The 25,234-nt window shown below is 35.2% G+C and overlaps 1 protein-coding gene across 5 annotated transcripts in view; it reads right to left on the reverse strand.

Moving 5' to 3' along the window:
- The window catches only part of slc8a1a (solute carrier family 8 member 1a), a 71,911-nt gene that overhangs the window by 16,096 nt on the left and 30,581 nt on the right, over positions 1 to 25,234 (reverse strand). Inside the window, exons 3-8 of one of the 5 annotated variants that reach the window (XM_056468237.1) lie at positions 15,100 to 15,206; positions 9,525 to 9,545; positions 9,112 to 9,129; positions 8,973 to 8,987; positions 3,266 to 3,334; positions 623 to 750 (exon numbers count right to left, since the gene is read on the reverse strand). In XM_056468237.1, coding sequence (XP_056324212.1) covers positions 623 to 750; positions 3,266 to 3,334; positions 8,973 to 8,987; positions 9,112 to 9,129; positions 9,525 to 9,545; positions 15,100 to 15,206 — 358 coding nt within the window. Of the gene's footprint in view, positions 1 to 622; positions 751 to 3,265; positions 3,335 to 8,972; positions 8,988 to 9,111; positions 9,130 to 9,524; positions 9,546 to 12,007; positions 12,112 to 15,099; positions 15,207 to 25,234 lie in introns of all 5 variants that reach the window. The other 4 variants (XM_056468239.1, XM_056468238.1, XM_056468240.1 and 1 more) reach the window with 4 other exon arrangements.

The raw sequence follows: 25,234 nt of genomic DNA on the forward strand, positions 1-25,234 counted from the left end.
TGAATTGCAAGCAGCAAACTTGAGATATAAAGTCAAGTTCTTTGCTTTCCTTTTTTACTTTTGTGGTGAAAACAAGTTTTCATAGATCGGGGACTTGGAATGTGGATGAACGCATTATGAAAGTGGTAAAGATCAGAAACATTATGTACCGTCTATATATATTTATATATATATATATTTATATATATATATATATATTTGTTAGTGTCTAAATATATATTTTTGGGCGTCACGGTGGTGCGGTGGCTAGCACAATCGCCTCACAGCAAGAAGGACGCTGGTTCGAGCCCCGGCTGTGTCAGTTGGTATTTCTCTGATGAGTTAGCATGGTCTTCCCGTGTTCATGTGGGTTTCCTCTACAGTCCAATGGCATGCGTTACTGGTGAATTGAATAAGTGAAATTGGCTGTAGTGTATGTGTGTGAATGCAAGAGTGTATGGGTGTTTCCCAGTGTTGGGTTGTAGCTGGAAGAGCTTCCGCTGCGTAAAACATATGCTGGATAAGTTGGCGGTTCATTCTGCTGTGGTGACTCCTGATTAATAAAGGGACTAAGCCGAAAAGAAAATGAATGAATGAACGAATGAATGAATGTATTTTTCATGGTGTACTTTCATGAATTTACCTTGAATTCATAGGACTCTTCGATGATTACTTCAAGTTTCACGTGTTCACCCAGTGTCGGACGACCCATTTCAGCAATACGCCTCTCATCTTTCTCTTTTTTAGTCAGAGTCTCTTCTTCCCCGTCCTCTGAGAGAGCCAAAGAAAAAGAAATACAGAAAATAATAAAACGAGATGGACAAAACAACAAGACACAGATACAGGGCGTAAAATAAGTATTGAACATGTCATGATTTTTCCTAGTAAATATATTTCAACAGAGTCTAAAAATCTTCATGGTTTAGTGGGTTTCATCTATGAAGTCTATCTATGATTTTTAGTTCACATATTCAAGTGGGTTTAGGTCAGGTGATTGGGCGGGTCATTCTAGCAGCTTTATTTTCTTTTCTGAGAGTTTCCTTCTCTGCCTTTGTGATCATTGTCTTGCTGAATTGTCCACCCTGGTTACATCTGGCAATGTAGGTGTTGGAACTGAAGCAGTTAAAATTCACGTTTTCAAGCAATACATTCATTCAATGTATGGGTTTATTTGGTTGTTACTGACATCTAGTTAAAATTTCAAGTGATTGGCATCTTTAGAAATATATTTTCATAGAAAAATGGTGACGTGTTCAATACTTATTTTACCCGCTGTTTATATGACATCATTTGTTGTGTTTAAATACAGTAATGTCAGCAATGTGAACTACGCTGCTGTGTGTTTGTTCAGAAGCATGGGAATGCAATGCTGTCAATCTGGACCTGAGCACCTTCGAAGGCGTGGATGCTTCAAAAGTGTGTCAACATTATTGATCCAAAACAAAATAATGAATAGCTAATAATAAGCATTTAAAGGAACGGTTCACTCAAAAATGTTGTCACTCCCAAGTTGCTCCAACCCACTTCTTCTGCGAAAGATGAAAGGCAGAATGTTCAAAGTTTGTTTGGAATGAAAAACAGGGTCATAAATGTATTAGGACGACACTTTAAAGTGCCTCATTATGTTATTTTAAAGCGTTCTAATCTGGCTTTCTACTGTCGCTGATTGGTTAGATGCTATTGATTTTAACCTATCAATTAAAATCTTATTGAAAAATTCTAAACATGTACAGGCCCGGGGAGTTCGGGTGGTTCGAAAGACCCACCCTCCGCTGGCAAAGTGCAGAATTTGTCTATATGAGCTCTTTGACGCATTTTTGACAGTGTGCTATTATAAATTTTGAAAAAAACTGATAGAAGAAGGCTTTAAGACAAATTTAATTTTTTTATTATTCAAATGGACAAATTCTGACTGAGGAAATGAGCTGGCCAGTTTGTTATTAGCCTATAGGCTACAGTTTTTCATTTAAAACATGTTTTAACAGTTTTAACAGATTCAATTATACTTTTTTTTAATTAAATGATGGATGAGAATAAGTTAGTATTTAAAAAATAAGTATTTCTCATATTTCTTTATTCAATTCGAATCTCATAACATCATTTAACTCACAGTTTAAATACACATTTGAAAATAAACCCCTTCATGGTAAAATAGTATGGTAAGCACTTTGACAAAATTGTAGGAAATATTTTTTGTTGCATCAAAAAGTGTAGTTTTTATGATCATCTGACAAGCTAATCCAATGAATGATAGAGCTTAAAATGTCCCTAAAATGCAGTAGTTGAATTTCATAATTTAATAGAAAATGAGATGAATAACAGGACCACTTTCTGCGATAAAATACTTCCCCTTTCAGTCTGGCTACAGGCCAGTAAAAGGTATAGTAAAAAGCCTGTGTGAAATCAAAACGTACAATGTTTATTTTGCTAGCGCACATTGTTATTCTTTAGGTGAACAATTACATTATTTTTTAGATTTATTTAGTAATCTTCAATCAAAGTGAGATCATTTGCTTCTGCATTTGGAGTAGCGGTCCTGTTCTGTTGATTTAGCCTCAGTTTTCTTAACCACGCCCCTCTTACCTTTAGTTTGCTATGAGGGAATGATGTCCAAAAAGAACGCTCCACCCCCTACTCAATATTCAGCTTTAGTTGGAAGTACGTCAACATACGGAATTAAAAGTCTCAGCAACTTCCAGTTCATACACACTTAAAATGTTGAGAGAACTGTTCCTTTTAAAGGAATTGTTTATGAAAAAAGGCTAATTCTGTCATCATTAGCTGAGATTATAAAAAAAAATCACCCTTTCTCTTAATTAAATCTGTCATCATACGTCTTGGATTAAACTGTTTGATTCATGTGATTTAATTTTATAATGTTATCATCATGTTGTTTTTTAATCTGCCAAGTTTCTGATTTTAATTGAGAGACAGAAACCCCTCAGGTTTTAATAAAACATCTGAGTATGTTCATTGAAGACTAGTCAAAATTGATTTGGAATGATATGAGGATAAGATAAACGAGACAGTTCCACAAAAGGCTGATAAGTGACTTTCATTGAATAAAAACACTTATTATGTAATTGTTATTGCATTCATTAACATCTTACTCCATAAATAATGTATTAATGTTAAAATAGGTATTGACAGTCTTCCTTACAATCGCTTCATGAAACAGGATGTCGAGAACACACTGAACAAGGAAGAGTGAATGAATTATTAAATGAATTAAAAGAAAAGAGAAAGAGAAAGCAAGTGGAAGAGGAAGAGGAGAGGAAATGTATACCTGAGATGCTGATAATGGTGGAGGGGATTGGTTTGTCTCTACCCTGCACTTTCCGGTACACATCCCTGCCTGATAAACACATTCACTGAACAGCATTAACATAGATGCTAACAGACCTATAGAGCTATATCTATGATCATGCACTGCTAAATAAAGCTTTGTAAAGCAGATGATGAAAACTTCAGTGATCACTTCAGAGAACAGAGCAAGTATTTGTTGCCTCTGATATATTTGTCAGATTTTTTTTGATCATTTAACATATATATAAATGTAATATGACCACTTATTCTTGTTCTATATTTTATAATAAGTACAAGTTGGAATACGTGTTATTTTTACATTAAAATATAATAATAAATCTAACATAATACTCTAAATGGAACATTGTTTCCTCCACATTTTATTTTCTCAAAAGGTTTTTAAACATTGAATTAAACAATTTACACTGCATTCGTGGTTTATGAGGACTCAATAGGCCTAATGTACTTCACACTATACAAAAATGCATATTATATGGCCTTATCCTACTCCTACCCCTAAACCAACCCTCACAGGAAACCTGTAGAATTTTTTCAATGTCAAAATACCCCATTAAGTATAGTTTGATTTTTAAGCGTTTTGAATTACGAGGACATGCCTTAAACATGCCTTAAACAAAATTTGTGCCAAATTTTAAGTAAAAATATTTTAATAAGGAGCATTTTCAGAACAATTTGTCATAATAAATGTTTTCTTTTGAATGAAAATCAGGCAAATTCCACAAAATATTGATTTCATAAGTTTGAAAATTCATTTGAACATGTCAGTAAACATGACATCTTTTGGTTGCATCACAGTCTCATTGTGGATACGTACATTTCTGGAGAGTGCTAATTATGTACCCAGAGGTACGACTGGCTCCATTTTGTCTTTAAAACTAACGCTACAGGGTGGTATGATGCCGCTGCCAGCTTCTGTTCCTTTTAGCACTACCAGCTGCTTTTCAGGTGTCACTGGTTTGCCCAGTAGCTTACCGTGTACACCAGAGGAACTTGGGACACTTGGGGTTAACTGTGACGATGAGGTTCAAGTCCAGTGTTTCAAGAACAGTTCGAGAAATAAGGTTAAAAAAAAGTAAATAAATAAACAACAGGCTGAAAACGTGGTGAAATCATACGGCTGCAGCGACTTTTTTTTCTAGATTGCTTTTGAAAAAACTATCGGTTAGGTCTGGGGAAGAGAATACGTGTTTATATACAGAGTCAAAATATTACTTGTTTCATTGCATCTACACTACCTGAAGAAAAACTGTCGTCGATCCCAGTTGTGAGAGCGATGAATAATAATTTGACTTCTAGTTGATTATTTCGAAAAGTGGCAGAAAGCCGATTTTGCCCAGTCATCACAAATACTGCAGAAGACCTATTGGAGCACACATGGACCCAAGATTCTCATAGAAATCAGTCAAGTTTGGTGAATGAAAAATCATGGTTTGGGGTTACATTCAGTATGGGGGCGTGCGAAAGATCTGCAGAGTGGATGGCAACATCAACAGCCTGAGGTATCAAGACATTTGTGCTGCCCATTACATGGCTCCATTTCGTCTTTAAAACGAACGCTTCAGGGTGGTTTAACACCACTGACGGCTTTTGTTCCTTTTAGCAATACCAGCTGACCACTTAGCTCCATACGGACAGCTTTTCCAGTGTTGCCAGTTTGCCCAGTAGCTCACCACGTATGACAATGGACTTGGGACATGAACCTGAGTTGGCAGCGACGACGGGTTCAAGTGCGGTGTAGAATGGTTCCAGAAAACAGGTAAAACAAAAGCAAATAAATAAACAACAGGCTGAAAACGAGGTGAAATCCTGCGACTGCTTTTCTTTTTTAGATTGTTTTTGAAAACACTATTGATTCATTTTTGGGAAGGGGGGTGGATGGGTCAATCATTCAGTCGACAACAAGTTTGCCTAGTCGGCTAAAGTGTATATTGCGCTCTCTGGTGGATTTATGAGAGAAGAGGACGTGCGAGAGAAATTCGAGATCATCAAAAAGCATACACAGCGGCCTCTGTTGGATTTGCAAAAACAAAAACAGCGAGCAGACGTAACTCCAGTTTCATATTTTGCAGTCCCCAGAAATGAAGATCTGGGTATGTATCTGTAATGAGCCTGGGTGGTTTTTGTTATTTAATGCAAAAAAGTCTAAATGACAACTTTTGATTTTAAATTTGAAATAAATGTTATCAGTATTTTAGAGAGCGAAACTTTTTTCAGATTATAGATGAGATTATTTACATGACATAATATTAAACGCTTTTAAAAACACATACAGTTGAGGTCAGAATTATTAGCCCCCCTTAGAATTTTTTTTCTTTTTTAAATATTTCACAAATGATGTTTAACAGAGCAAGGAAATTTTCACAGTATGTCTGATAATATTTTTTCTTCTAGAGAAAGTCTTATTTGTTTTATTTCAGCTGGAATAAAAGCCGTTTTAAATTTTTTAAAACCCATTTTAAGGTCAAAATTATTAGCCCCTTTAAGTTATTTTTTTCCCGACAGTCTACAGAACCATTATTATACTATAACTTGCCTAATTACCCTAACCTGCCTTGTTAATCGTATTAATCTAGTTAAGCCTTTAAATGTCACTTTAAGCTGTATAGAAGTGTCTTGAAAAGTATCTAGTAAAATATTATTCACTGTCATCATGGCAAAGATAAAATAAATCAGTTATTAGAAATGAGTTATTAAAACTATTATGTTTAGAAATGGGTTGAAAAAATCTTCTCTCCATTAAACAAAAATTGGGGAAAAACTAAACAGGGGGCTAATTATTCTGACTTCAATATACTGTAAAAAAATACCAAATAAATTTAACAACATTAAATGTTCATAACTTTGAAACAGTAAACAAAAGTAAACAAAGCCAATAATTATTAAGACAACTAATTGTTTAATGTAACAGCTGCTATCTAAAGTGGTTTTGGCGCTGTTGACACCTCTGTATCACTATCATATTAATACACAAACAAATCTCCACACCCTCGCCTGAATAGCCCAATTTCGACACTTCTGAATGGTGTGCTAATTTAAGGATTGGCTGTTCTCTCAGTGCTGAAATTTTCAACCCACAGACACTCCTTGGACATGTACTGTAAATAGTGTTTGCGTGTGATCACAGTTGAGCGGGTTTGACAAGACGGCGGTTATGAAAGCACTGCACGTCAGCTGAAGGCACACTAGCTATATGCTTTCTCATTAGGGAGCAGCCCGTTTGCCTTTAGGAACAATGCCAGTGAGGGTTACTGAATGGGTGACAGTGGGTTGTGCTCTCGCCCTTCACACAGTGTCTTTGTGGCGTGCAGCAAATGTGACATTGCATAAGAAACAAAGTATTACAGTAGGTTCATGGCACAGCGATAGCAATTAATCACAGCTATGTAAACTAGTGCTGTGTACTCAAGTTGGAAATGAGATTGTCACATTGTTTTGATTAAATTGCTAAATTAGCTTCAGAAATGAACAGTGTTAGTTTTTAGTAGAGATATAGGCTGTGTTTAAACAGTTATAACTTGAGGTTGATGTAATGGATACAATAGTAAATTATGAATAATTCAAATTAAATAGTTTATGATTTATGATAACTTATTAATTATATATTATAACTGAATGAATTTAATTACGCATTCATTTATAATCAATTATAAAGGAGTGCATGAAGGCAAAACTTACATTTGGATACAATTTTTGTTAGATGTAATCAGAGAAATAAACACTTTTTATTGAAATATTATGTACTTATGTAACTTTTATTTACAATGCATAATAATTTTATTATGCAAATACAAAATCTCTCTCTCTTTATACAGTGCATCCGGAAAGTATTCATAGCGCTTCACTTTTTCCACATTTTTTTATGTTAAAGCCTTATTCCAAAATGGATAAAATTAATTTATTTCCTCAAAATTCTCCACATAATACCCCATAATGACAATGTGAAAAAAAGATTTTTGAAATTGTTGCAAATTTATTACAAATAAAAAAGCAGAAAAATCACATCTACATAAGTATTCACAGCATTTGATCAATACTTTGTTGATGCACTTTTGGCATCAATTACAGCCTCAAGTCTTTTTGAATATGATGCCACAAGCTTGGCACACCTGTCTTTGGGAATTTTTGCCGTTCCTCATAGCAGTACCTCTCAAGCTCTATCAGGTTTGAATAGAAGCGATGTTGTACAGCTGTTTTCAGATCTCTCCAGAGATGTTTAATAGGATTTAGTTCTGGTCTCTGGCTTGGCCACTCAAGGCGAGAGTTGTTGTGAAGCCACACAATTGATATTTTGGCGGTGTGGTTTGGGTCACTGTCCTGCTGGAAGATGAATCGTCGCCCCAGTCTGAGGTCAAGAGCACTCTGAAGCAGGTTTTCATTCAGGATGTCTCTGGATATTGCTGCATTCCTCTTTCCCTCTGTCCTGACTAGTAAAACATCCCCACAGCATGATGCTGCCACCACCATGCTTCACTGTAGGGATGGTATGAGCCTGGTAATGAGCGGTGCCTGGTTTTCTCCAAGAAGAAGCTCAGACAGAGTGACCATCGGGTTATTGATCGGTTATTGAGGTTATTGACCTCCTAGACTAAGGCACTTCTCCCCCAATCACTTAGCTTAGATGGCCGGCCAGCTCTAGGAAGAGTCCTGGTGGTTCCAAACATCTACCACTTATGGATGATGGAGGCCACTGTGCTCATTGGAACTTTCAGAGCAGCAGAAATTTTTCTGTTACTTTCCCCGGCCTTGTGCCTCGACAGAATCCTGTCTCGGAGGTCTACAGACGATTCCTTTGTCTTCATGCTTGGTTTGCGCTTTGACATGCACTGCCAACCCTGGGACCTCATATAAACAGGTGTATGCCTTTTCACATCATGTCCAATCAACTGAATTTGCCTCAGGTGAACTCCAATCAAGCTGCTGAAACATCTCAAGAATGATCAGAGGAAACAGAATGTACCTGAGCTCAATTTAGAGCTTCATGGCAAAGGCTGTGAATACTTATGTACATGTGATTTTTGAGCTTTTTTACTTTTAATAAATTTGCAACAATTTCAAAAAATCTTTTTTCACATTGTCATTATGGGGTATTATGTGGAGAATTTTGAGGAAATAAATTTATTTAATCCATTTTGGAATAAGGCTTTAACATAAAAAAATTTGGAAAAAGTGAAGCGCTATGAATACTTTCCGGATGCACTGTATATTTTATATGTATATTACTAACTTCCGATTGTAATTCAAGAGACAAATAAAAATAAATTTTTTATAATAATAATAAATAAAAATTATTATAATTATTATTTATAATTAACAACAATACATTTAAAATAATAAAAATCAAATAACAAAATAACTATATATATATATATATATATATATATATATATATATATATATATATATATATATATATATATATATATATATATATATGAATGATATTTTTTAGGCATTTTTGCTGCAAAGTCTACTCAAAAAGGCAGAAAGCAAAGCAAAATAAACAGTTCTATCTGTACAGTATCTGTACCAGGTCCTATATATAAGCTTATAAGGCGCACATAGAGCAGAGTGCCAAACAAAGGCTCATCGTCAAGTAAACAGTTACAAATACACACAATGTTAGATTTAACATTCAGCTTGGTGAAAAGTAAAATGTAATCTCTTACCATAAAGCTGCTTATCTATCAACGAAAAGATTTCATAGGAAAGATGAAGTCTATTCATTCGCTTGGTTAGTGAAGCAAATTAGCTTCAGTAGCTGGTAATGAGTTAGCTAAGCATTTACAATGATATTTATTACCATACCTGTCTTAACGAATCCACCTAAAATCATAAAAACACAGCAGAAATGACCTCACTCTTTGTTCAATTCAAGGTTTAAAGCTCTTGTTTTTGTAAGGAGAAGAAACTATATTGGTATTTGTAAATATAGTTTACAATATGTGTAAATAATTGCAGAAAATTAGTAAATTAAGCAAAATATGCCACAGAATATGACAACATCTGTTAAAACCAGCTTTATCCTGCCAAACTTTGGCAAAAAAATTATGAAAAAGGCTGTTTTTTGCAGAAAAAAATTAAGCAAGCGAATGGTTATACGATATGAACAAAGAACTTATACACGGTAAGAAATAAACATCTGATGATGACGTGATGAAATACACATTTTTAAAGTGATTAACAGAAATGAATAGCAGGAAAAAAAAGAGACAGCTTACCACATTCATGCAGCAACATAGCTGACGTAGACAATGAAGGACAGACAGGATATAAAACACACAAGAACAGAAGAAAATGGAGATAAAGAAAGAGCAAAATGATTATGAATAAACCAACGGAGTAGCATACTTAGTTAGGGTGCAATAAAGTATAATTTTGTCTATACACACATTTGCAAGTATTATGCAATCATTATTACTATTATTAGTGATCATTTTATATTTAGCTATTACTTTAGTCACGTCACATTATAATCTTTCATAAATTTCAGATGCTTAGTTTCAATTTAAATGGTATTATACATAGAAGGGCCTTCAATTTAATGCATTAATAATAATAATAATAATAATAATAATAATAATAATAATAATAATAATAATAATAATAATAATAATAACAACAACAACTTATTGTATTCATATAAATACACTACCTAACAAAAGTTTTGTTGCCTAACCAAGTTTTAGGAATCTCAAATAATAACTTGACTTGTAGTTGATCATTTGCTATCAGAAGTGGCGTATATGAAAGACAAAGGCCTCTAGATTACACTTATTTTACCACAATAAAATATGATCATGCCTTGATTTTTACGATATGACTTTGCTTAGACAAAAGTCTTATCACTTAACAGAAATAATGTACACTATAGAATATAAAGTCATGAAGCAGTGGGAAAATAATTTATATTGTGTATGACTCCCATGAGCCTGGACGACTGCATCCATACATCTCTGCAATGACTCAAATAACTTATTAATAAAGTCATCTGGAATGGCAAAGAAAGCGTTCTTGCAGGACTTCCAGAGTTCATCAAGATTCTTTGGATTTATCTTCAATGCCTCCTCCATCATCTTACCCCAGACATGCTAAATAATGTTCATGTCTGGTGACTGGACTGGCCAATCCTGGAGCACCTTGACCTTCTTCTCATACTTCAGCCTCCACATGAAAGTTCCGGAAAGCAAAGGAGTGCTATCCTGCTGAATAATTTACCCTCTCCTGTGGTTTGTAATGTAATGGACAGCACAAATGTCTACCTCAGGCTGTTGATGTTGACATTCACTCTGCAGATCTCTCTCCCCAAACCATGATTTTTCCTTCACCAAACTTGACTGATTTCTGTGAGAATCTTGGTTCTATGTGGGTTCCAATAAGTCTTCTGCAGTATTTGTGATGGTTGGGATGCAGTTAAGCAGATGATTCATGGGAAAAATCGACCTTCTGCCACTCTTCCAAATGATCAACTAGAAGTCAAGTTATTATGTGTTGCTCTTACAACTCTGGTCAACGACAAGACTTTTGTCAGGCAGTGTAGATGCAATAAAACAAATAATATTTTATATTAATATTATTATTATTATTAGTTATAATTTAAAATGTCTAGCAGTCATTATAATAATTTCAGTCTCCCATAATCCTTCATAAATTTCTTAAAATGCTGATTCAGATGCTTTAAGTATTAAACAAAAAAAAAATTATTAAGAAAATACATTTGGCATTATTCTTAGTAGAGCATTCAATTCACCACATTAATTGATTAATAATAATCATAATATTCATTCATTCATTTTCTTTTCGGCTTAGTCCCTTTATTAATCTGGGGTAGCCAGAGTGGAATGAATGTTTTACGCAGCAGATGCCTTTCCAGCTGCAACCCATCACTGGGAAACACCCAGAGACTCTCATTCACACACATACACCACCGACAATTTTAGCTTACCCAATTCACCTGTACCGCATGTCTTTGGACTCGGGAAACCGGAGCACCCAGAGGAAACCCACGCAAACACAGGGAGAACATGTAAACTCCACAAAGAAATGCCAACTGACCCAGCCGAGGCTTGAACCACTGACCTTCTTGCTGTGAGGCGACAGCACTATCTACTGCGTCACCGCAAGGCCATAATCATAATAATAAAAGTAATTAATTGGATTTAAAAAAGATAGAGACAAAACTATTAAAAAATATTAACTTAAACATTAAATAATATCTTATTTTTGTTCTTAATTAATTTACACAATTATTAATATTAATTTTGCATGCAAGAACAAAGTGACATCACCATGAAATCTAAAAAAAAAAGTGAGGTCAAGAGAAAATCGAATCTAATCTTCTTCTATTAGTACAGAGAGCATGAAGCATCACAGGCTCTGGAATTTGGCAAGACAGCCCATGTATCTGCCGCTCATTATGCTTTCAATTGCCCTTGTCTCATCCTGGCCTGAAGAAACAGACCCTACGGCTTCAGTCCAAGCCAATTATGCCCATTTACTGAGAGAGCTTTTAACCTTTTGGCCAGGAGGGAACATGAGGGAGAACTCCACAGAAACTGAGCAGCAAGCGGGAGGCAAACGACATTATTGCAACAGCAGAACCGAAGTGGAGGATCAGTTTTGAAGGAGGAGCGAAGGAAGGCAAAGACAGTAGCCGGAGGAGAAAGAAAAGATTTGTTTGACTCGTTTCTTTGCTATCTTTCACCTGTCCATCCCCTCCTCCTCCATTCTGGCTCCTGCAGCTCTATGAAGAAGTTTGCATGCTTGTCATACTCCTCATGGTCAAGAATTTTAACCTTTATGGTCTTCCTGTGAGGGGAACATAATAAAATCACATTTGAGCAGTGAAGTGTGTTTGGGCGTTCACTTTGAGGGACATCAGATGCTTTTTAAACAACAAATTGAGCCAATTGAGGTCCTAAACAAAGGCCAGTTAACATCAGGATGATAATAGTGTAAAAAAGAGTTTTTTAAAAAATTGGTCTCTCACTGAAATTAACAACAAACATGGCTTGTTTACACCTGTTGTTAAAAGGATAGTTTACCCAAATATGAAATTATACTTTAGCCACCATCACAAAACTTGCTTGAGTTTGCTAAACGAATAAATGTAAATGCAATTAAACCATAATTTTACTCAGTAATATGGAAGTCTATAACACTCATCAACTTTTATCAAACATTCTTCAAAATAATTCCTTTTGTGCTCAAAAAATAAATAAATAAATAAAAAACACACAAGTTTGGTGAGTGAATTTAGTCAAAATTGTAATCACGATTAAAATGATCAATGTCATGTGACCAAATGTTTATATATGCCCCCACCCTCCATAAATAAGTTTGCCTTTACACCTATACATTTTAAAGACAATGAAATTTCATAATTCTTAATACCAAAGCAAATGAGCAAAAAGTCCTCAAAATTAAGGAAAAGAATAAAAAAAATGCATCAGAATAAAAATATAATGAAACAAGCTATGCTTTAAGCATCTTCACTATGAGTGTGTGTCCACCGAAGTGCTTTTGCAATGGTTTTTTTTCTATCGTTGTAAATGGAAGTGGCACATTTTTAAAACAAAAAAAGCTGGTAGCCAGGCGCTGAGTGTGCACTTTACTAATTTTGTTAAACGCTTTGACAGTTGGAGAAGCGCTCGCCGCTGGGCATTTTTTAGAATAGTGCTTGGTAGACAAGAATTACATTAGATTTGTTTGTTATTAAAGCTACAAAAGTCCTTCAGTCAAGTGCAGTGAGTGATTTTCTCTCTTTCTATTGATATTTGATAATTAATGTGGTGTCCAGACTGCTCTTCAGTGTTTAGACTCTTGCAGTGAAAATTAAACCACACTGAACTAAACTAAACTTTAACTCTGAAAACTGGACTGACACAGTTTCAATTTACTAGAACTTCTAAATTAAGCTGCTTTGACACAATCTACATTGTAAAAGCGCTATAGAAATGAACAGAATTGAACTAAAGGGCACCTAGTTTACCCCTTTTTTAAGATTTAATATTAATATTGTGGTTCTTCTGACTGAGCCAGTTTAGGTTCAGTTAAAAACACAATCCAGATTGTTTTATTATAATGTGTTAAAAAGTGTTATTTTGGGGGCGTGCACACACCTCACTGTTTTTGGGGTGTGTTGCTTCACATGAAAATTAGTTTCGACTTCCTGCCAACGTAACAAGAGGGTGGAGCCAAGAGCTCCCCCGCTTTGTGTTTGGCAACAGACAGGCAGACAGAGAGAAGCAACATGAGTGAGAGGACCAGCATTCAGTCGTACATGTATGACTCGGATACAGACCAAGCAGAGAGTACAAAATCATTTGCTTCTTTGTATAGTTTTACAGCCAACTGTGTGCTAGTTTAAAGTGTAGAGCTTGTACACCAAGACTAATAACCCCTCACACTGAATTAACTTTGATTGAGGCACTGGATGCGCCGCTCAGAGCCGCAACACTGCACACCAGACACGCACATTCACATGTTATTTAAAATGAAACTATTCAGATGGCGCTCTGTGGCGTGGCAGAAACATGAAGTGTCCTGCGTCGTGGCTGGGCTACGTGGACAGCCACCAACTTAAAGTGCCGTTGTGTGTACCCTGATACAAACCTATGTTTAGAATTCTAAAATGCATGGTGCTGTGCGTCGCCGAGCGGCGCTTCTGACGTACGACCTGCAGGCAAGTTCATTATTTTATTTCTTATGGAGGGACGCGCACATGAGGCAACGCGCTCGCACTTTCCAGCTTCACCTAGTTAAGATTACAGGGAGCTTCTGTAGTTTAAGGTAGACGCAATGAAAAGTACACATGTTTGCAAACCCACCTAAAGTTACAAACAATAAGTCTGATGAGAGCGATCGTGTGGTGAATGTTGATCTTGTGTTGAGCTTAATGAGCCTTACATCTAAAAATAGAGGAAGGGTGTTCCTTTGGTGACATCGCTTTGATTCACACTCTGAAAATGCCGGACGTGTAACAACAAACTGACGATATGCTAATGCGCGCCTGTCAATCAATATTGGTGGGCAGGGGGACCGCACTCCTACGTCAAGTCGCGGTCAATCTAAAAACCACTCCAATTGATCCACCGTTTTTAAAAAAAGGACTTGGTGTGTTTATATCACTAATATGACGGTCTATACACTATACCTACACACATGTCTGTCCAAATAGCTTGAAAAGTAGATATTTCACCATAGATTCTCTTTAATGATAAGCAGTCGTCAGCAGGAAAATAGTGTACTTTGACATGCCTTTTCATTCTCAACCCTTAATGTTAACTTATTACACAACATAACAATGGTTTATGTGAATAATCAAAATTTTTTAATTAATGTGCAGATTAAGCAAAAGATAAATTTACATGCGTGTGTATTGCTGGTCTCTGAGGTTGACGCAAAGTCCAAATTCTGTTTCGTGATTCAAAAAAAATTTATGAATCCAGCACACTTGTATAAATCAAGCAAGCTGTCAAAGTCACTTGCATCAAGTGCATTTGTGGGTGAACTATCCCTTTAATTGTGATTCATTAATCAGTTGTCCTCCAGAATGCAATGTAATAACGCTTACACGTCCTCCTATTTTCAATTTAAGAATATATGTTTGGCCTTAAAAAATGACATAACACTATTTGATGCTTTACAGAGGTTGTAAATGGACTGATGGTCAAATAAACAATGACTTTTGGTCCCTTTTGGTTTTACATATGAACACTTCCAGCTCAGCCCAGAAGATGGCAGCACACCGGGGCTGTTTCAGTGAAGTGGGACCAGAGGAAGAAGACATCCCACCTTTTCTCTCACTCATTTCCACCAATTGTGGCTCTCCAATCTCCAGGAAGAAGTTCTTATTCTTTTCATACTCCTCGTCATCGATTATATTGATCTGAATAGTCTTGCTGGAAAAGAAAGAAAGAGAGAAAAAAAGAGCACAAGTTTGCAGACATGAAAGAGGCACAAGGACAAGAGCCAAAGAATAGAGTTGCAGCATGCTGGAGAAGAATAAAAAGCAAAGAAAAGCAGAATGAAGATATATGGAGAATGGCAATGCAGCACAATACAAGTTAATACAAGTTGCAGTTGTTAAAAACTTCAATTATTCTTACTGCTGATGGTTCCATCTTTGAAAATAGGATGTTATGCATGTTATTTGGTATATCAGAGGGTACATTAGGATTTATTTTGAGGTGAACTACCCGCACATCAAGATTTCGCCAAGTACGATGCGATCCTGAATAACCTTCTATCTTGATCCTGGAACATCATTTTGTTAGAAAATATAATCCATACCTATTCCCTACCCCTAAACCTAACTATAACTGTAAATTATTCCCAAAATCAGAAGGGAATAATAGTTGGATAACACTCATGTAGAAGTGCATAAACCTAACCGTGAGCCTAAACTTAACATTGGATTGGAAAGTTGTTCCGGGATCAAAATCAGGAACATGTCCTACTTGGTGAAATTCGGTTAGGGGAACTACCCCATATTAAATATATTTTCAAGCAAATGAACAAACACAACTAATTTTATAATCGTATATTTAAATTTTTATAAAAACATTATTTTGAGTTTCTATTTTTACAAAAAAAATTGGAATGTCAAAGTCATTTTATTCACTAACATCCCAGTTTTATAGAAACAGTTTTTCTATATAAAGTTTATAGATAAATGCCTAATTCATTTACAAACAAATATTTGAAATGTCAGAAAGTAAATGATACTTTTCATTTTCATCCTGCTTATTATTATCCAAATACATTTTTTTCTTCTGAAGTTATTTGTTATATCAGAGAGTAAATTATTCATTCATTTTCTTTTCGGCTTATTAATCCGGGGTCGCCACAGCGGAATGAACCGCCAACTTATCCAGCACATGTTTTACGCAGCATATGCCCTTCCAGCTGCAACCCATCTCTGGGAAAGATCCACCCATTCACCCACACTCATACACTACGGACAATTTAGCCTACCTAATTCACCTGTACCGCATGTCTTTGGACTGTGGGGGAAACCGGAGCACCCGGAGGAAACCCACGTGAATGCAGGGAGAACATGCAAACTCCACACAGGACCCTTAACCGACCCAGCCGAGGCTCGAACTGTCAACCTTCTTGCTGTGAGGCGAAAGCACTACCTACTGCGCCACTGCATCGCCAAGAGTAAATTATGATGTTTTAACAAACAACTCTTTGCATAATTCATTCATTCATTCATTCATTTTCTTTTCGGCATTGTCCCTTTATTAATCTGGGGTCGCCACAGCGGAATGAACCGCCAACTTATCCAGCATATGTTTTACGCAGTGGATGCCCTTCCGGCTGCAACCCATCACTAGGGAACACTTATACACACTCATTCACACACATACACTACAGACAATTTAGTTTATCCAATTCACCTTTAGTGCATGTCTTTGGACTTGTGAGGGAAACCGGAGCACCCAGAGGAAACCCACGCCAACATGAGGAGAACATGCAAACGCCACACAGAAATGTCAACTGACCCAGCCGAGGCCCGAACCAGCAACCTTCTTGCTGTGAGACGATCGTGCTATCCACTGCGCCACCGTGACGCCTCTTTGTATAATTGTAACAATTGGAATTGTCAGAAGTATTTACTTTCACTAACAGCCCAGTTTTAATATATAAATACAGTTTTACTATATAAAATACAGTTTTAACTATACAGATAAATGCCTAAATCATTTATAAATATATGGAATGTCAGAAAGTAGATTAGAATTTTCATTTTCATCCTGCTTATTATTATAGAAATAAAACCACTTTTTTACAGAAGTTATTTGGTATATGAGAGAGTAAATTATGGTATTTTTATTTTGAGGTGAACCACCCCATATTGAATATATTTTTAACTAAATTAACAAACACAATTCTTTCTATCATCGTATATTACTATTTTTATAACAACATTTCTTCATTTTCTCTTTGTACAAAAAAAAACTGGAATGTCAAAGTCATTTTATTCACTAACATCCCAGTGTTATTATATAAATACAGTTTTACTTAATAAAATACAGTTTTAACTATATAAATAAATGCATAAATCATACAGAAATCAAAATCTGGAATGTCAGAAAGTAGAATAATAAGGTCTTCTACCCTATTATCTAAATAAAACTACTTGAAGTTATTTGATATATCACAAAGTAAATTATAATATTTTATTTTGAGGTGAACTACCCTATATGGACTATATTTTTTTTCTAAATGAACATTGCAAAATTATCATTGTATATTAACATTTTTATAACAATGTTTTAACATTTTCCATTCTAAATAATGCTATTTGGTGAAAAAATATGATCCATTCTTTAAAGGAAACGGACGACTTTCTGTGACACACTGTGGTCAGTGTCTATGAATTGTTTATCTGAACATGCTGTGTATGTTTATTATCCAGCCAATGACTGCTCTGACTGATACAGAGCAGCATATATCATCATATAATGAGTCAGAGGCAGTGGAAAGCATTTGAAAAATGATCTGCAATCCCAGCTGTGCTTACTGGAATACTGGCCTAAAAGCTCTCTAAGTGCTTCTGTCTGCTTTTGTGAATAATACAACAACAGACTCTCACTCCATCTCCATTTATTGGTACTTTTTTAAAAATAGTATCAACTTATTAAAATGGATAGTTCACCCAAAACTGAAAATGTACTGTCCCACACTTGTTCCAAAGCTGTTTGAGTATTTTTTGGACACAAAATCAATTAAAAAAAATGGTGCAAACCAGTATCCATTGACATCCATAGTATTTTCTCTTTTTCATTTTTTGTTAAACAGAAAAAGGAAACAGGAAATAGCTTTGAGACATTTGAGGATGAGTAAATTCAGAGCAAATTGTAATTTTTGGGTGAATAATCTATTTAAAAAACTGCTAAATGAACAAAATCAATCTATAACGTTCAAAAACATAAATTTTCTTTCTTTTTTTTTTTTTTACTAAAGAAAGAAACAGCTTAAATCAGGCAATGAGAAGAAAACTGGCAGTTTGTGGCAGCTCTTGCATTTTGTGTGTGAAACGTGCATCAGATGATCAGTGAAGATCCTAAGACAGAAAGCTCTTGAAATCCTCTCTCCACCTTCATTCTTGGGCTCAGAATAAACTTTGTGTGTATTTCAGCTCAGCTTGTCATGAAGTTTGCATTTTTCTGCCAAAAGCACAACTCTGCTGGAAAACTGAAGAAACAAAAGCTGATTCTATGAAACAGATGGCTTTTTCAGTGTGATAAGGTGATTATTAACATTTGCGTAAAATGATTATTATTTTATACAATACAAAATAATACCTAAGGATTGTATCGCAAGCTAAATATCGTTGTTGGTGAATAATTGCGACTTCAGAAAGGTAACAATGTTAAAACTGCAGTTTAATGCTTTGGTGGCTGCAAGGTATATTCAAAATGTCTAACAATACTAACTAAAGATAAAAATATTTAAACTCTTCCTTGAAGAATGTGCTTTGTGAAAGGCTGATTTCATTACGACATGATTTTACTTTTAGAACTTACTATGTTTAAAGATAATTTTTTAGATTTTGTCTATCTATCTATCTATCTATCTATCTATCTATCTATCTATCTATCTATCTATCTATCTATCTATCTATCTATCTATCTATCTATCTATCTATCTATCTATCTTATAAGAAGATTTACAAAATAAAAATATTTTCAAAAAATCGTCTTTCAGATCGTCTTGACCATGTCTACATGCCTAAATGCATTGAGTTGCTGCCATGTGATTGGCTGATTACAAATTTGTGTTATCGAGCAGTTGGATAGGTGTACCTAATAAAGTGGCCGCTGAGTGTATATTATTATAATCTATGTTATTACCAGTGGTGTAAAGTAACTAATTACAAATTACTGTAATTGAGTAGTTTTTCTCAGGAATTGTACTTTACTAAGTAGTTTTTTAAAAATGCGTACTTTTACTTCCTCTTGAGTCTATTTTTAGTGCTGTATCGCTACTTTTATTCTACTACTTCAACCTGCAGTCACTTCTTTATTTTTTCTTCTAGAAAAATCAGTCTGTTGATTCCCGTCCATTCAAATCGCACATAGAAGGTAAATCGCATCATAATGAACTACCTCAAGACATGGGCGATTTAAAATTGCAGCAAACCATTTGGAAGCATTAAAAGTGTGCAAAAAGATTATATATAAGCATACCCAGAGACTGTTTAGATGCATGTCACTGATGAAAAATGACAGATGTTTACTGTATGATGACCGAAATGGCCTTAAACACCCAGCAGGCACAAGACGTCAACATGATGTCAGATGATATTGTACTTCAATGTTGTATGGACATTGCATTTTGTTTGGAAATGAAAATCGGGTTGACATCAGAACCCAACATCAGGATGACGTTGGTTTAAGATTTAGGCTCAAAGTCAATGTCATATCACCCTCATTTGACGTTGTTATTGTACATCAAAATAATGCTGTCCTTAGATGTTGGCTAGACATTGGAATTTGGTCACCTGACATCACAACCTAAATATAACTAATATTAACGTCGTATGACCTTGTGTGTCTGCTGGGCAATAACTAAATGCACTACAGAATATTACGTTTACACACATCCACAGATTACATGTAAACGCATCAGCTTTTTACAGTGTAATACTCACTACTCTTGAGTACTTTTGAAAGGGCTACTTTTTACTCATACTTTGAGTAATATTTACAATAGATACTTTTACTCTACTTGCACTACATTTTTAGGCAAGTAATGGTACTTTTACTTAAGTATGATTTTTCAGTACTCTTTACACCACTGGTTATTACAACTATTATACATTTTTAACACATTTTAATCTGTTTTTAATATTTGTTAATATTTGTAATTAATATTGTTGCTGTTTTTTAATAATCTGTATGTCTTATACTTGTTTCTATCATACTTCTTAATGTAAAGCACTTTGAATAACCTTTGTGTGTGAAATGTGCTATACAAATAAACTTGCCTTGCCATGGCTTGCCTAAAAGTAAATAATAATACAAGACAATCTTGTCAGCTATGCAGTCTAAAATATAATCTAAATAAAATAGTGCAAAAATAAGGCACTATTTGTAAAATAATGTTTATAAAAACATCTAATCTAAAACAGAAAAAAAAAATATAACAACAAAAATGTGTGAATATAATTACATTGTAAAAGCTAGCATTGGCTACTAGTCCTTATTTTCACTTTTGTATGACAACAAACAATAGATACTTTCTTTGTAATATAAGTACTTTATTTAAATCTTACGTAACTCTTCATAATGATGAATGTTATTAGGCACACAATTATAATGGAGACTCAGTTAAGATCAGGTGTTTGCTCATGCTCATTAGACTGTCCACCTGTCATTGTGTGACGGACAGTCTGTAATGACTTAAACCACATACTGACAAACTGTGACAAGAACAAAAGGGACAAACAGACGAGAGCCTGCAGACGGAAAAGTGCACAGTGTGGATGTGCGTCTGTGTGTTCGGACTACAGATTTATATAACGGTCTGAGATCCTGCACACTCAGGCTTTCCATGCGCCGCTGTGTTGTGTTACGCTTGTTTAATGGGAAAGCCTGCGCAACAATGCCAGACAGCCTGTTTACATCATTTATAGCCCTAACATCAGGGACTGCTCACATACACCACTTACAGGTTTAAAACAAGACAGAGAAATGGAGCAGAACATGTTTATAACAATTTTAAAGGGGACATATCATGAAAATCTGACTGTTCTGTGATTGAATACTGTAATGATGTCCCTTGTGCATCGACTAATCAAGTAATTGTGAAAAAGAACAACCCAGTATTTTAGTTCTGGTACAGGGTATTTACCGAACTTCTTAAATACCTTAAAAAAAATCAATACCAGCACGACTTAGAGCTGCAACTGTAGTGGCGTAAATGAAATATCTTTCCAAATGGAATAACATATTGCAGATAACATATACATTTAAGTAAAGAGGGATTAATCAAGATGTCACAATGGGCCTTTGTCCATAGTTTTTAATCAATGTCATATATGTCTAAGAGCAGTTCGGTACGGTTACGGTTGCTTCTCCACTGAGCCTGGAATGGCGCAGCACAATTATAAACCGTTCTCGGCACGATTAGACAACCATGCTGAACTATGCCGATAGATTCTGTGTGTTGACATCAGCTACCATCAGTGTTGCCAGATATAACAGACTATTTCCAGGCCAAAAGATGTCCCAAACTCACCCAAAAGCACGAAAGAACGTCCAAACTATTAGATCAATATTCAATTTATTTTTAACCTAGTTAATTTAACTACAAAATTAACCTAGTTACTTTAACTGTCATAATTGTTAAATATACAGCAACCAACACCAGCAGTCACAGAACCACAACATAACCGGATCACACTGAAATCACTACTCTCCTCTCACCCACACACTGCACTACCTGTTAGAGTATGTTTTACTTTTGAAATGGGGTATAAATTCAACCCATTTGGCGTTTTAAATTCTTTTGAACATAATTAGGTGCTGCCTGTCTGTTTCAGTGCGCGTGCAAACGAACACCACCTCATGTGATTTCGCTCAGGTCCTACTCTCGACATATAAATAAATCCACGCAAATTTTAGAATAAAGGTCTGCACTTAACACAAATTGAAAATTTACCTAAAAAATTGGGCTTGAAAAATTGAATACCTCGTCAGATGACGTTTACTACTTTTTACTACTTTTTAATTCCCCTAATTTTGGCTAATTTAATTTACTCTTTTACTACCTTTTAAAACCCCGCAGACACCCTGTATTCATTTCTCTGCAAGAAAGCAGATGAACAAGCTATTCAGATTTTTCTCCATGAGTGATTTAAGAAGGCGATCTTAAAGGTGCAGAAGGTGCTTGTCTTCAGAAACATTTTTTGTTGTGCTAGTTGAAAGTCTAGTAATGATTAAAATAAATAATCTAAATGTATTTATATGTATTTTTATATTCTGGGTAAAGCATAAGACTAAAAAATCTCCAATTCAGAATTGTCGACCGACAAATAACTCAATTATGACAGGTAACCCAAACTGTCTGTCAGCAAATTTAAATTTTAATTCCTGCCCAGCCTGTCACGAAGCCAAATCTGTCATTTGCACGTACACGTGAAGCATGGTCACCTACAGCTGACAGAGAGAGGTCAGGCAAACTCTGCATCAACCTGAAATTCCGTTCAGACCAACGTGGCCTTGTATCCATGAAAAGAAAGATTGTTTTTGAAAGTTCATAGAGTACCTTTTTACAGCATCGATAATATGGTCAGTTAAATAGACCTAAGCATTCGTTTAGTTGTTCAAGTGTAAAAGGAGATGAAAAAAAGCAATGTACGAGGTGACGTAAACTTAAGTTCATTCATTCATTCATTTTCGGCTTAGTCCCTTTATTAATCTGGGGTCGTCACTGCGGAATGAACCGCCAACTTATCCAGCACGCGGGGCCGAGAGTCACAGGAGACCAGTGACCCTGTTGGATTGGGTGTTAAAAGTATTATGTCCCATGGAGTTCCAGCCTCTGAATGAGTGAGTTTGAGCTACTTGTACAGTAAGGTACCATAACAGGTATTTCCAGTGTAAACAAGACACCCATGAAGAAACTTAACACAGGGGAACATAGAAACCCAACTGCCAACTAGCGTTACGGAAGTGTTATTGCAGAGCAACACAAACAGAACACAGAAGTAAAATGCACAACTACACGCAAGGCATGCGTCGTGGGTTACAGCAATCACTTGATGAAGAAGTATAATTCAGCCTTTATTATATATTATCAGCCCTTAAAAGGGTTAGTTCACCCAAAAATCCAAATTCAGTAATTAATAACTCACTTTCACGTCATTCCAAACCACTGAGACCTTCCCAAACACAATTGAGGGTATTTTAGATAAAATCCAAGATATCATCCTCCATAGACTGTAAGATTCCAGACTCATTCTGTGGATAGCACAAATTTATTACAAAAAAGGACATAACATGCCCCCTCTAGACCAATAATTTACCCAAACCAGTGCATGTAAGTGTCCTCTTTTACACAGTTTTCACTCCATTCACCTTCTGCCATATAGAAAGCAACACAAGCAGTCTTTCAGTCGATTTTATGGGCCAATCCACAGTACACCAATCCCATGTTTGATGATTTCCAGAGGCTTCATCTACCGCAGCAGTGCTTACCAAATATGGAGAGTAAACTAAGGTGAAGAGCAGCAGATACTTCCCTTATACACTATTTATTCTCATTTCCAGCTCTGTCATTCTGCACACAACATCAAACTAACTATGATTCTTCACTAAATGAGCACAGCTGCTAAACTGGAGGCTTGCTGAAACTTTTAATAAATAAATAAACAGAAGAGAGGTTTCTAAAGATTTAGCAACAATCTTTTTTACATTTACTTGCATATTACATATTAGAGTATAATTTTAAACTATACACGTTACCTAACAAAATAGATATATTTGAAGTAAAATAAACATGAACTTACAAAAGGTGTATATATGTGTTTGTGGCTGTGTGTGTGTGTGTAAATATGCTGTTTTTGCCATGTTTATGCTTTTATTGAACCACAATTTGAAAAGAAATATCAGATTTTCATTCGTTTATTTTCAGTAATTTTTGATTAATAATTGTTTTTTTTTTCCAATTTCAAGTTATTTCAGTGACCACTGTAGTTTTTTTCCAACAATGTTTCTTCACACTTTCACACACTTTGATTAATTTAATATCCAAAAACATTGCATCAAATAAAGTATACGCAATTAATAAAATGAAAAAAAAAATATTATAAATATAAAAAATATATATACTTTGGGACAGTGTTAACAACAACATGGAAGGATAATTATAACATTATTGTTGCAATTGATATTCCATGAAGAAAACCTAATAATATATAGAAATATATTATTAAAAATATATATATACACATTCATTTTCTTTTTGGCATAGTCCCTTTATAAATCTGGGGTCGCCACAGTGGAATAAACCACCAACCTTTCCAGCATATGTTTTACAGCGGCAACCCAGTACTGGGAAACATCCATACACTCATTCACACTCATACATTAATTAAGCTTACCCATTTCACCTGTACCACATGTCTTTGGACTTGTGGGGAACTTGTTCACCCAGATGAAACCTACGCAAGCACAGGGAAAACATGCAAATTTCACACAGAAATGCCAACTGATCTAGCCGAGGCTCGAACCAGTGACCTTCTTGCTGTGAGGCGACATCGCTACCCACTGCGCCACCCTTAAAAAAATAAAATTATAAAAAAAAAAAAAAAATAATATATATATATATATATATATATATATATATATATATATATATACACAACTGCAAATTATTTCCATGGAATCAAGGCTTAAATTAAATTGTTGTCTTTTCCTTATAGAATGATATAACATGTCTAGTAAGACTGTATTTATCAGGCTCAGTAATAATGCTTTTTGCTTCCAATATACTTTTACTGTTTGGCTGAACGTTTGCAACACCACGTGGTTAATTAAATGTCCATTTTATGGATGAATTGCTATTTAAACAGCTTCTACTTTGCATTTGCTATGTTGTTAATGTCTTCTTTTAATTGGGTGGTTATGTGCTTTTGAATCATATTGGTTTGGAGGCATAAATTAGACGATGTGAGCAACAAATATGAGTTTAAATGCTGAAGTCATAATAAAGGCCCTTGGCTGTAGCAGTTGCTTTAATCAACAATGACCTTCCACTAAGCTTGCAAACCACACAAACGCTTTTATAATGAAGACACAAGACATGTTTTACATAGGTGTGGTAAAAATTTAGGTTTGAGCAAAAGAGGTGGCAGCAGGAGGGCAAGGACAAAACTGACCAGAAGCATAAAGCGCCATTTCAACTCACTATG

Source organism: Danio aesculapii, chromosome 11, assembly GCF_903798145.1.
Source record: "Danio aesculapii chromosome 11, fDanAes4.1, whole genome shotgun sequence".
In the NCBI taxonomy this organism is placed as follows: domain Eukaryota; kingdom Metazoa; phylum Chordata; class Actinopteri; order Cypriniformes; family Danionidae; genus Danio; species Danio aesculapii.